The 13,871-nt window shown below is 48.3% G+C and overlaps 1 protein-coding gene and 1 long non-coding RNA gene across 5 annotated transcripts in view; one reads left to right on the forward strand and one right to left on the reverse strand.

Moving 5' to 3' along the window:
- The window catches only part of LOC117887651, a 46,408-nt gene that overhangs the window by 23,840 nt on the left and 8,697 nt on the right, over positions 1 to 13,871 (reverse strand). The window lies entirely within an intron of this gene.
- The window catches only part of TOM1L1 (target of myb1 like 1 membrane trafficking protein), a 39,102-nt gene that overhangs the window by 5,583 nt on the left and 19,648 nt on the right, over positions 1 to 13,871 (forward strand). For 3 of the 4 annotated variants that reach the window (XM_034790308.1, XM_034790306.1, XM_034790309.1), the window contains exons 4-7: positions 5,620 to 5,769; positions 6,382 to 6,501; positions 8,638 to 8,751; positions 10,072 to 10,188. In XM_034790308.1, the coding sequence (XP_034646199.1) occupies positions 5,620 to 5,769; positions 6,382 to 6,501; positions 8,638 to 8,751; positions 10,072 to 10,188 (501 nt within the window). The remainder of the gene's footprint in view (positions 1 to 5,619; positions 5,770 to 6,381; positions 6,502 to 8,637; positions 8,752 to 10,071; positions 10,189 to 13,871) is intronic. The other variant, XM_034790307.1, reaches the window with a different exon arrangement.

The following is a 13,871-nucleotide window of genomic DNA, read 5'->3' on the forward strand; positions in this document are numbered from 1 at the left end:
GTCTGCCAGTGCCTCTTCCACTGCTGCTGAATTCTTTCCATTTTCCAGTACCTCCTGGCCTCTGCTTGCCACTCTCCTTGGCCCCAGTAATACCTCCCCTGCAACACCTCCAGTGCTAGCCATGTTACTTTCTTGGCTTCCAAAACCACGTACTGTAGTCTTGGTGCAAGAGCTGATTGAATATTTTCTGTCTGTCATTTTGTGACAGGAAAGGGCCTTTTTTTTGCTGAATGAAAAGTTTTCGTGGAGAATTTTTGTTTCTTATGAAAGCGTTGGTTTTTTGACAAATCATCTCCTCCCCCTTCCCTCCCCCCGCTTTTTCTATTTTTGCCCCTGGAAAAGAGGGCTGGGGGGGGAGGGGAGACGACAAAAATATGAAACACTTCTCAGTTTTTGAAAACTTTTTTCAAATGTTAAGTTTTTAAAAACTCTCCTGCAAAAAGCAGTTGGTAGTTTTGACCAACTCTTCCCCTTATCAGTCCACCTTGTGCCAATTACCTTGCGTCCCCTCCGCCCATTGAGAATCTCCATCCAACCCCCTTTCCCGGCTACTTTACATACAGCTAAGAAAAGAACAAATAAAGGAGCCAAATTTCTTTTATATGTATTTTGATCTGGTTTCGTTTACTCCACCTCATGTCAAGGACTTAATCCTTGTATACACAAAGCTTAGGTTACTTCTATGAGAAGCATAAACAGCACTCAGAAAAATATGCTGAAAGTTCTTGTTTTGCTTTGAACTAGCAGAGTCACACCTGTAGGCCCCAATCCTCCTGGAGACACTAGCACACATACAAGTAACTTTACGCACCTGAGTGTTTCCATTGAGTTTTATGGTGCTGTTCGTGTACAAATTTTATCTTGGGTGTAGATTTTGCAGGATCAAGGCCTTGGTTAACTCAGTTGAGCTGCCATTTACCAATATGCTAACAGAGCACGGCTTTTACTTTATTGCTGTTTCCTTGTTCCTGTTCCATATATTTTCCTTGTGTGCTTGTTGATTTAGAGGAACATGGGTGACAATCAGGTGTATAAAAACATTCTGGAAGTGACTTAGTTTTATGCACTCTGGCCTGCTGAAGTCAACCGCTGCTTACGAAGTTACATGGATGAAGATTTTGCATGCTGGGCCCTGTATTTAGGGTTACCATACGTCTGGATTTTCCCAGACATGTCCAGCTTTTTGCTCCTCAAATCCCCATCCGGGGGGAATTGCCAAAAAGCCGGACATGTCTGGGAAAATAGGGAGGGGGCTTGGGTCTGGGCTGGAGCTGCTGGGGCCAGAGCCGGAGCTGCTGGGGCCGGCGCCGCTCGACCGGGGCCGGGGCCCGAGCCGAGCTAGAGTCGCTAGGACCGGGGGTGCTCGGCCGGGGCTGGAGGTGGTCGGCCGGGGCTGGCGCACTCGGCTGGAACTAGGGCCAGCGCCCCAGGGCCCAGGCCGGAGATGCCAGAGACAGAGCCTCTTGGCCGGGGCCAGCTGGCCGCCGGAGGGAGCCGCTCGGGCCGGACTGGGCCGTGCCCCTGCCCCAGGTTACCTGCTGCCTCCCTGTTTCAGGTTTCCAGCGAACATTTGATTCGCAGGAAGCAGGGGAGGAGGAGGAGCAGGGGCGGAGCGTTCAGGGGAGGGGGCGGAGTTGGGGCAGGGACTTTGGGGAAGGGGCGGAGTTGGGGCTGGGGGTGGAGTTGGGGCGGGGCTGGGGCCCTGTGGCGTGTCCTCCTTTTTTTTTTTTTATTAAAATATGGTAACCCTACTGTAGTAGTTTCATAAAGTGTCTCTATTAAAGGCAAGAGATCAGACTCCACACTGCAAGTTTCACAATCAGACGTCCAGAAGATTCTGACTTTTAGGCAGGCAGCCAGCAATGTGTGTTTGTTACTTGACTCTTTATTATTTGTAGATAGTGGGTGTGTCAAACCTGTTTGCATGCTCCCTTCCTGTTTTTAAGAACGACACCTATTCAGCTTACTAGAACTCATTAGCTTTTTTAATATTTGTAAATACCAATGTCCCAATTTTACTGGGGCTTCCGGTTGCAACAGCAGTATTAGGGATGGCCAAAATAAATAGTTAAAAAAAATTTTTTTTTCCCATTGTGCAGAATTAAAAATGGGCAGGGGAAGGAGAGAAATTGATTTCTGCATTTTTTCTTAAAATATTTTTGGGGAAAATTTGAATTTTGAGTAAGTTCTGGGAGTGGGGTTGTTTTCCTCCCACCCACCCCACTTTTTCATTTTTCCTTTTGAAACTCGATAATGTTGGAAAAGTTACCAAGAGGCAAAGCTATGGAATTTATATTGTACTTTTGCCCCTCTGAAACTTTTTGCAAAGCTGAAGATTTGGAGAAGTTATGGGATGGAAAAATGAAGACGTATGTGTGAGAGAGAACCCCGGAACATCTTTCTATTGCATTGTAGGGCAAACAAGGCAATGGGAGGTGAAAAAAGATTAGAGAACTGTGGTTTTGCCTTCCAAAGCAAAAGGTGGAACCCCAATCACTTAGGACATTAAAAACTAGACTGGGGAAAACACTAATAAATGTACATAATCCATCCCTGGAATGAATGGCCTAACAGACTCTAGGCTGTGACACGTTGTAGAATGCTGACACTACAAACTGGTACCCACTGACTGAGGTGTCTGAGCAGCCAATATATCCACCCATGATTCTTAGCAGCATCCTGTGGTTAGGCCTGGTCTACACTGGGGGGGGTCGATCTAAGTTACTCAACTTCAGCAACGTGAATAACGTAGCTGAAGTCGACGTACTTAGATCGACTAACTGTGGTGTCTTCACTTACCACGGTGAGTCAATTGCTGCTTCTCCCCCTCGACTCCGCCTGCGCCTCTCGCAGCGGTGGAGTACAGGAGTCAATGGGAGAGCGCTCGGGGGTCGATTTATCACGTCTAGACTAGATGCGATAAATCAATCCCCGCTGGATCGATCGCTGCCCGCCGATCCAGCGGGTAGTGTAGACATATCCTTAGAGCAGGAGTTGGCAACATTCGGCACGCGGCTCGCCAGGGTAAGCACCCTGGCGGACCGGGCCAGTTTTATTTACCTGCTGATGCAGCAGGTTCGGCCGATGGCGGCCCCCACTGGCCGCGGTTCACCGTCCCTGGTCAATGGGGGCGGCGAGAAATGGCACAGGCGAGCGATGTGCTGGCCACGGCTTCTCGCTGCCCCCATTGGCCCGGGATGGCAAACTGCGGCCAGTGGGGGGCCGCGATCGGCCGAACCTGCCGCGTCAGCAGGTAAATAAAACTGGCCCGGCCCACCAGGGTGCTTACCCTAGAGAGCCGCGTGCCGAACATTGCTGACCCCTGCCTTAGAGGCTTCTACTGTAAAATGAAACTGTTCATTCCAACTCTGTGAACCAAACCCTGGTTGCCTAACTCACATGATGAGTCCCACTGAACTTAGTGAGTAGAATCTGGCTTTCAATGGAAAATACTTTTCTTTCCTTCTACCACTTTTCCCCTTCCCCCATCCTTTTCTTCTTCCATTTAACGTTTTGTAGCAATGGTGCCTTTGCCGCTACCTTTTACCAAAGGGCTGGGGTGCCCTTTTATTAGCTGAGTCTGGTTTTGGTATGTGAATCTGAGAGCTTGGATTGCACCATCAAGCACCCAACCCCCTTCCTGTTGACACGGAACTCCTTTCACCTGGGGTGTAGAAACTGTGCCAGCTTCTAAATTCATCTGATCCCGCCCCCTAATTATGGAAAGTCTAACGGGACAGTTGAAAATGCGTTTGCTAATGCTTTGATTCGAACCTTCTCAAGAGTGAGTTTCTGGGGATATCAGTACAGCAAGCAGGAGATGTGATTGCAGCACAGGGAGGGGGCAACCAGCTTTGATTGAATTAACTCACTAAAAATAGCAGCTCGCGGCAGGATAGACAGTGGGATGGGCTAGCTGCCTGAATTCAGCCTCACCTGGGAAACTAGTCATATTTGGGCAGTAAGCCCAGGCTGCTACACCTACATTGACTGAGCTAGCTCACTAAAAATAGCAAAGCTAGGGCACGTTTGCCGACATGTGCTGTCCCAATTGCAGAGTAGACATACCCTCTGGAATACTTCCCCATGCTGGGTAGCACCTTACTTCCAATAGAACTGCTTAGGGCGGTAGGCTACTACTCTCAACGGTAAATAAGGATATTAGAATCCTAATGAAAGTATAAGTATCAAAGTAGCTCATTCTTGATTGCTCCAGAATTAATCAGGGCCAAATTCGCCTTGCAGTTGCGCCGGAGCACCTCATTCAAGACAATTGGGTTGCACTGGCATAAATAGAGTGGAGGGTCTGGCCCTCTAGCCACAGTAGTCTGACTCAAAAGGGTAAGTGTTCAATCTCAGGTGTGGGGAATTCATAATGGGAGTTGCATTTCCCCAAGAAAATGTTTTACACAAACCGCAGCATTTACTTCATGGACCCTTTCAAATAAAAAAGTAATCAGTCAAGCTAAGACTCTCTGCTTATTATCTTTTACTTGGCTTTTTGCACAGCAGTTTGCCTCTTTGTTCTATGCTCACTTTATTTCTGTGGGATATATTTCTGCTCTTGTACCTCCCTTCCCTTAAGGCCCTGTTCACATTAGAGAAAAGTCCCTACATCTCCAAGCTAGAAAATTAGTTTCTAAAATGTTTTTAACACACCTTTGTGTAGCCTACACTGAACAGGGAAAGCATGTTTAATCCACTTCAGCTCCATGGGCAGCTATAGTGGTGCCACTTAGAATGTTGATTCTAATTTGAGGAATGTTTCCCAATACTTGTAATGAGGGAATACTGATAGAATTGACATAGCTTGTAAACTGGTCTAAACTTTCCCCTCCTGTCTGGGTGGGGCTTAGTAAAGAGAGAGACCCTCTTCCTCTCTGCTTGGGGCACCATAGTCAAGGGGTTAGGGCTCCAAAACTTTGAACCAGGAGAGTTGGATTCTAGACCTGCCTGTACCCACAGATGTTCTATGGACAGGATTCCCTTCAAGCCAATGAGAAGACTTTATATTGGCTTGATTTCAATGGATTGGGCCCTCTAGGACAGGTTAATGCTCCCGATTTCCCCATCTGTAGAATGGGGATGAGGAGCACCTGTCTTTGAAAGAGCTTTGAGAGCTGTGGATGAAAAGTGTTAGATAACTATCGAGTTTGGTGACGTTCAATGCCTTGTGGATCTGTCATCTCTGTGAGGCTCTAGCTGCATATCCAAAGCCTGCTTTTGAAGGTAGATATTTCATAAAGATGATTCTGATGCTCAAAGTAATTTGCCTACTTTATTTCTGGTCTCCATGCTCCCTATCACACAGCTCTCACAATTGGAGAGCTTCCGTGTGTTTTTTAGTTTTGATTACCTTTTGCTTGTAGGCGATATGAGAAAAAGAAAGTGGTAGCTGTTCTTATTATGATTGATTCACATTGTGACTGTGCCTAGCAGCGCTAGTCATGAACAGGACCCCACTGTGTTAGGTGCTGTATAAACACTGCTGTCTAATCTCGTCTTTCCAAGGTGACCATCAGAATGCCATCCAGCTATGAATTGAAAAGGGGGGGAGGAAGGTGGAAGGGCTCCAGTTATTTTTAATCACCGTGTCATAGAAATGCCTTCTCTGTACAGCTTCTCGACATGTGCGTGAAAAACTGTGGCCCCAGCTTCCAGTCTTTAGTTGTGAAGAAAGACTTCTGCAAGGACAAGCTGGTGAAATTGCTGCATCCAAGATACAATCTGCCAGCTGATACACAGGACACAATCTTGGCCTTTATCAGGGTAAGTCAATTGTAAATAGAGGGATATATACATAGTAAATATTTAATGATACAACCTGGTGATGGGCTGGAAGGGGGTTTGTGGGAGCCGCTTGTGAAAATGTCCTTTGATGTACTTGCTACTTTTGCAAGTGCAGCCGGGAGTGGGAGGTGGAGGGAGAGGAGCAGAAAGGGGGCATGGAAAGGCCCCTTTGGATACCCCCTACCCTGACTGCTGGATGTGTTCCTTCCCCAGCTGCATTGAAGGAGAAAAGTAAAAGGGAGCTTTAAAGCTTTCTCTGTCTTGTTCCCGCTGCTTAGAGTGCAGGCCAAGGGAGTAGGTAGCTCATGTGGAGGGCTTCAGGCACATGTGTAGTAGAAGAACCCCTCTAGAAGGAGGTTCTTTTCTTCCCTGACCCACTGACATCATCTTCACCCCTGGAACCAATTCCTCCAACCAACAGAAATCCTGCATTTTTTCAAGGTTTCTAGTAGGTGGGTGGACAAGGAAAGGAAGAGAGGCAGCCACCTGGGGAGTGGAGGTTCAAGCCATGTGGCTTCTCCCAGCAAAGAATTCTGGATCTCAAACATAAAAACGTTTTGATTTCTCTCACCAATGATTTTTCAAAAACAGACCTGGGCCTACGGGTTCCAAGGAACCGTGGATGTGAGTGAAGTGAAGGAAGTGTACCTGGAACTGCTAAAGAAAGGAGTGCAGTTTCCATCCTCTGATGCCAACCCAGGGACACACAAGGTCAGCACAACATTTGTCACTGATAATCAAAGTTAATTGCAAGAGCTTTATGTACAAAGAAGGTGTGTTGATTGTCATTAGTTATTATGTCGGAAACCATGAAAATCCTGCTCACATACTCAGGAAATCAGTCACACATTCTGTCCTGAAGTATATATATTTTTAAACTAGATAATAGTGCTTTTTATTATAAAAAAAAGTTTGGGGGATCGGTTGTCTCAGACAGGAAGGATAAATCTCTGAGTTTTTTAAAGCTAGTTAAGAGATTTGGGCATTCAATTCCCATCCAAATGCATGGCAATTGAGTGTCCAAATCTCTTAGTCATTCTGGAAAGTCTGAGCCAAAATGTGTATGATTTGCATGAAGGTGCCCAATGATTCAGAATGTGAGCATTATCTGGGTTCAATTTGGAATTGGGAGAGGTAGGGAAGTCTAATAAAAAGGTCTTTACTATATAAGACTACCCATCTCTTTGTATAGTCTACAAAATAATTTGCAACCTTGTGGATAAAGGCTCTGTCTTTACTATTTAAGTTGATCGAAAGTATGTGTAGATCTGGAAAATGACCCTCTCTCAATATGGCTTGAGCAATCCATACCACCTCTATGTGCAGCAAGATCCATTCCTTCCAATTTCCTATGACTTGGAAGAGCTTTCACAAGACTTTTGAGAAGAGTGAAACCATCAGGTGGAATGTTGCAATTATGGATTTAGAATCTTCTAGTCAGCCCAGGCGGAAGTGATTCAAAACTATTGTGAGTCTGGCCTGATGATTAGATAGTGGAGTATAGGAAAGGCAGTGTATTTTGACTAAGGCTATTCAGACGAGGCTATGTGCTGAGTCTTTTGACTAGATAATTATTTCTTCCCCCATCCAGATGTAACTGTGGGAATGAATGTCTTCTAAAGCTCTGATCCTGCGCCCACTGAAGTCAATGGCAAAGCTCTAATGACTTCAATAGTGCAAGAACAGAACCTATATACAGAATTTGGCCCAGAGTGCCTAAGGTAGGGTTACCATATTTTGTGCCTCCGAATGGAGGACACTCCACGGCCCCCGGCCCCGCCCCCAGCCCCGCCCCCTCCCCAAAGTCTCCGCCCCCTCCCCTGCTTCCCGGGAATATTTGATTCCTGGGAAGCCTGAAGCAGGTAAGGCGGGTGTGGGGGGAGGAGGCGCGGCCCAGGCTGGCCCCCCGGCGTTTCCAGCCTGGGTCAGCTCGGGCCCTGGGGTGCTGGCCCCGGCCGACCACCCCCGGCCCGCCCAGCACTGCCGGCCCCCGGCGGCCCGGCGCACCCCCCCGCTCCCGGCCCCGCGGGCCCGGCTAACCCGGCTCCCCGCCGGCCGGGGTCCCCGCCGGCCCGGCTGACCCGGCTCCCCGCCGGCCCGGCTGACCTCCCGATTTTCCCGGACATGCCCGGCTTTTGGGGATTTCCCCCCGGACGGGGATTTGAGCCCCCAAAAGCCGGACATGTCCGGGAAAATCCGGACGTATGGTAACCCTACCTAAGGTTGAAAGAGCTTAAGCATAGTGTCTGATGCAGGCCTTCAGTTTATCCCAAAATGCACACAAGGTTTCTTGCATTTCCAGCTCTGGGATCCAGAAACACCTACTCCCCTCTCAGTTCATCTCCCAGACAAAGATTCCTAGACCCTTTCTTCTTACAGCTTCTGCTTTCCTAGTGTGGCGCCATCACCAGCCACACCTAATTTTTTCCCCCAGAGCAGGGTTCTTGTGCAGTGAGGACTGACACCTGTTAATTCCCGTTCCAAAGAAAGTAATAGAATTCTCTCACTAAAGCTGGGCTGATCTCTGCACCTGGTCACAGAGGCATAACTCATGCTTCGCCATTCACACTCCTTCCTCTGATGGATTCATTTGCTAACAAACCAGTTGAAAGGAAACCTGGATCCCAAGTCTGATTTTTATTCCAAAACGGTTATTGGTTTTACTGGAGTGAATAGAACTCACTCGGATAACTCCGTCTAAGCCTTCCTCCCTGGTAGTGTTGCAGCACTGATTATGAGGAGGCTAATGCGCTGTTTTCTAGTCTGATAATGATGCTTTGTAGCGCTGTCATCTGGATGTCCGTGTCAATTCCCAGGTTAAACAAAAACTCTCTTCATATCATATAGCAGCGAGCTTCGTCTTGGCCCTCTGAAAAGCCACCGCCTCCTTCTGCTGTCTCTGTGAAAAGTACTCCAGTGCCTCGTCCTTCAGCTCCAACAATAACATTGACTTCTGAACAGGTACAGGACAGTCTTTCTTTCAAAATATGCTGACTGAGCGTCTGTCATCATGATTCCCTGGCCTGTATAGGATATAATATTAGAGGCTGCTGCAAGGAAAATCTCCATTAGCTCAAGCATAGGCTTTTGTTGACAGTCCGGGGCTGAATCCCTGGTCCATTACCATAGTGTTTTTATTTTGTTAGAAAATTTTACACATTCATGTGCCAGATCTTAGTAGAGGCCAGGAAACGAGATTGCACAACTGCCAGGGAGCTGCTCGATTGGAAAGTAGAAATCTTTGCTTGAGTATGTATATTTCTAATGCTCTTAGAAAGGGTACTGTGGTGCAAATTAGTAAGAAAAGAGGGCAATTCAAAGACAGAAGGAAAGGGTAAAGAAAACTTTTGCATGACACCAATGTGAAGAAATTATTTTTAAAAGAAAGAAATGGACAAGCCAATTCCACACCTGTCTGTGGATAAATGAAAAGTTTGTCTGCTTAATAGTAATAGGACTTAACTGTAAAGGAGAGAAATAGCAGCACTGCACTCCACAGAGCTAGGTTTGAGATCCACTGCCTTATAGTGATGATATAAAACCGGACTAACTCCATTAACGTCCATGGATAGGGCCCTACCAAATTCACTGTCCATTTTGATCAATTTCACAGCCAGTGTTTTCAAATTGGTCAATTTCACATTTTCAGCTGTTTACATCTAAAATTTAACGGTGTTGTAACCGTGGGGGTCCCAACCCAAAAGGTACCTGGAGGTGGGTCTGATCTCTTTATTCCCCCCGCAGCAGCCCCGCAGAAGGACAAGTCCTGTCCCTTCCCAGCTCAGTGGGGACTTGCAGCTAGGAGCCCCCTGGCTCGGGCGCTCCCAGCAGCAGGGGGAGATCGGACCCACGTCCACAAGCCTCCTCCAGCGGCAGGAACCTCTGGGGCTGCTGCCCAGCACTGGTGCTTCCGGCAGCAGGAGGAGGCACTTGGAGGTGGGTCTGATCTCTGCCTGAGAGCTGCTGTGCAGAGGAAGAACAAGTCCTGTCCCTCCCCAGTCCGGCGGGGACTTGCAGCTAGAAGCCCCTGGGCTGGGGTGCTCACAGCAGCAAAGGGGAGATCAGATTTCAGGAGGAAGGGCTTATTTCATGGTCCGTGACACGTTTTTCACGTGAAATTGGTAGGACCCTATCCATGGAGTATCATCTGTGTAAAGGCTGGAGTAAGGCAGCGCTGATCAGGCCCATAGTATATCTGCTAAAAGAGCAAGCAGGGCCATAGATGTGGAAAACATTGTGTTTTCTGTACTTGCACATATAACATTCCATTGCACTGAACAGATTGGGAAGCTGTACAGCGAATTGGATATGGCGAAAATGAATGCGAAAGTCATGTCAGCGATATTAACGGAAAATGTTCCTGGCTCTGAGAATCTTGACGATATGGAGCTCTTACAGGTGCAGTACAACATTTTTGCTAGGAGTTCGTTGATGGCTTGGTTATGGTTTATTTTAAAAATGTACATTGTGCCCATCCTTGTTGCATCTGGGTTCATATTGCAAAGTGAAAACAAACACCTTTTGTCAATCCTTGATGTTGATCTAGCTTTCTCTTGCCTCTATTGTGTCCACCTGCTAGGAAGACAGGCAGGAAAGGACAAGTTCATCTTGCAGTGAAAACCGTAACTCTAATGGATTGCTCAGGAATGAATTACAGAGTGGAGGGTCATCTCTCAAGAATGCCCTGCCACTCAGACCCAGGTGTTCAATTCAGAGAGCAAGAACATGCCAACTGAATGCAACTGCCCCATGGGAAAACAGATGGCGATAAGGTCACTGTAACAGTAGGGTCCCAGGCCTTTCAGGGCTCTGGGCGTCATCACCAATACTTTGAAGGTAGACCGAGAGCCAGTGCAGAATATAGAGTGCTGGTTTTAAGTGCTCACCTTAAAAGAGGAGCAGTTGTGTGATTCATTAGCTGAAGTTACACATAGGCTTCAAGTTCCATTAGTCCAGCCTGGAGATGACAAAGCTGATGCATTGTCTCCAGTTTCTTCTTTTCCTAGTACTGTTTTTTCTATGTATACGCTGCATTTTTAAATGCCCACTCTAGAAGCAAAATCCTAGTGCCTCAGCAATTTAATTATCTGCCCGTGTGTAGCGGGGCGGCCTGGCTTCCAGGCGCCCCAGGAAGCGATGAGCCAGAAAAGCCGCCAGAGTGGGCGGAGCCACTGCGGCCTGTCCCTGCCCCCCGGAAGTCAAGGGGCGGGACAGGAAGTATAAAGGCCAGGCCCCAGCGCTCAGTAGCTGGCCGGCAGCGGGAGAGGACAGACGCTGGTGCCCGAGCTCCCGCGGACCTGAGCCTGCCGAGAGCCCGGTATCCCGAGGAGGACTGGCCGAGCCTGCCGAGAGCCCGGTACCCTGAGGAGGACTGGCTGAGCCTGCCGAGAGCCCGGTACCCTGAGGAGCGGTTTGAGCTTCCCCCCGCCGAGGGCCCAGAGGGAGCGACAGACCTACCTGGTGCTCGGGGCCCGGAGGAGCCCATGATCTGTGACCCAGCAGACGGAACTCAGGAGGAGCAGGTACCCATGGAGGAGGAGATGGGAAGTGGCCCGGGGATAGCAGACCCCGAACCCATGTCAGTGTGTTGCGGTCAGGATCCCCACTGACTGCGCGGCAGACGGACTGCTGCGGATAGGGCCCCGGGCTGGAACACAGTGGAGTGGGTGGGCCTGTGTTCCCCCCTGCCACCCTGCGCCGGGTGGCAGTCTCTCCTCCTCCTTGTCCAAGGGGCCTGGGCCCCTGACTGACTATTGATTTGCTGCCCCGCCCTGGCCTAGGGCCTGGGCTAACCCAAACTGACCCAGCCCCTGCTACAAGGCCTGGGCCACTGACTGACTATTGGTGTGCAGCCCCGCCCTGACCCAGGGCCGGAGCTGTTAATTGTCTGCTCAGCCCCTGCATAAGGGCCTGAGCTCAGAACCGCTAATTGGCTGCTCAGCCCCTGCACAAAGGGCCTGAGCTCAGAACTGTTAATTGTCTGCTCAGCCCCTGCACAAAGGGCCTGAGCTCTAGAACTGGTAATTGTCTGCTCAGCCCCTGCACAAAGGGCCTGAGCTCAGAACTGTTAACTGTGTGCTCAGCCCCTGCACAAAGGGCCTGAGCTCAGAACTGTTATTCGCTTTGTAGCGGGGCGGCCTGGCTTTCAGGCGCGCCAGGAAGGGACGAGCCCCACCCCGGAACTACTACACCGTGGAAACGCTTGATTCAGCCACAGTTTCACAAGGATCATGTAAACCTGGTTCTCATGTAGTTCCCCTGTGTTTTAAGCTTCTCTTCAAATGCTAGGATGAAGGAAACGTTCTGTCAATGAGAATTTTATTACGCCTTCACTTGGTTTGGCTAATCTACCTTCCAGCAACTTTTAGAATGGACATGCCTTAAGCATAGCTTCAGTTGGCCCATGGAAAATTCTCCCTGAGCCAAGGGAATCCTCCACTGGGATGGGCTGGTGTACCGGCTTTTATGCCACCCTTGGCCTCCAGTGCAGGATGCATAGCAGGGAAATAGAGGTCTCTGGCTGCAATACGTTGTATTGGGGAACCAGTCCCAGAATTGGGGGTGACCAAAGTAGCCACCAGATGCCAGGATGTGACCTAAATTCATTAAAAAATTGGAAGAAAATCCACTCAAATTAAAATCTAAAACGAAGCAATTTCACAGTGGCAAAGAGTAGTTCTCCATCTGCTCATTACTGCCCTTTTTTTTTTTTTTTTTTTTTTGAAGTCCCATGCCATATACTTCCGCTGTAATATTTATGAGCTGATACATTCAAGCCCTAAAACAATATGATTTTTTAAAACTTCACAATTAAATCTGTCTCCAGCACAATAGATTGTGGATTTTTCAAGGTTTGAGTTGCAAAAGAAGGCGTTACAAACCTCTCTGGTAAATAATATGCTTTTTTTTTTAAAGGTTGTCTGCCTAAATATTTACTGTACACAATAGACTTAATGGCTTCTCTGAAATGAGGAAGGGTTTAAAAATTCCCTTGGTGTGCATTTTCAAATGATCTTGGTTCACATTGACTGTACGCAGTAATTATGCCTGCACAGAAGCAGAGTTCTCTACCCAGTAATAATTTAAAAAAATTATCTCAACTTTCATGTTCTTCAAGTTAATTTTCTCCCCCAGCTAACATAAAAATATTGAAAAAAACATATTTAAACACAGTGCAAAGGGATTGACTGGGCCTAATAAACACCAGGGATCTGGAGCTAAGTTCTTCACTCATCTTAAGGGAAAACAAAGCAAACGGAAAGAAAGTTGGATAGCCTACAAAAGTATGAGGCCTACAAAACTGTATCCGCAATGGTTTAGCCCTCGAGTCCCACACTTATTGTACACGGGAGCAGCAATCTGCACTGAGGTTCTAGCGACGGTGGAGTGTGGTCTAGGGATACGGCAAGGCAATGAGAGTCAGGCCTTCTGGATTCATTTCCGGTTTCACCATGTGACCTTGAATGAGTAATATGACCTCTCTTTGTGCTTCAGTTTACCCAGCTGCAGAATGGATATTACAATGCTTCCCAGCCTCACAGGAATGTGGCTAGACACTTGGGGTACAGCTACAAGGCAAGCAGAAATCCACGTCACAGAGCCCAGACTTACAGATCGGGGCTTGTCCACAGTGCTAGAAATAGCTGTCTAGATATTTGGGCTGGGACTGGAGCTTGGGCTCTGAACCCTAGGCTCTGAAGACCATAGGCCCAGGCTCTGAGACTCGCTGCTTTGAGTTTCTGCTTGCCGTGTAGATGTACTCTTGGTTCTGCTGCTCTCGAGGTGCAAAGTAGCCTTCCTGCTGTTTTAACCAGCCAGTGGAAGATTTCCTCTGTGCAGGGGAATCCTTGAGTGGCATAGAACCAGCAGCTCCCTTCCTGACCCCTGGTGTGATACATGTTACCGTGGGGAAAGAAGATAAGGTCGGGACATGCCCGGCCCTGTTGCTCCCTAGCTGCTACCATGGACCTTCAAGGCCAGAGGCAGATGGGCGAGCATTAGACTGGCTCCAGGATCCAGTGGTCACCTCTTCACAGAATCCTCCTCTTGAACTGCATCCACTCAGCTCTGTTTGGCCGGTG

This window comes from Trachemys scripta, chromosome 14 (assembly GCF_013100865.1).
Source record: "Trachemys scripta elegans isolate TJP31775 chromosome 14, CAS_Tse_1.0, whole genome shotgun sequence".
NCBI classification, from domain to species: domain Eukaryota; kingdom Metazoa; phylum Chordata; order Testudines; family Emydidae; genus Trachemys; species Trachemys scripta.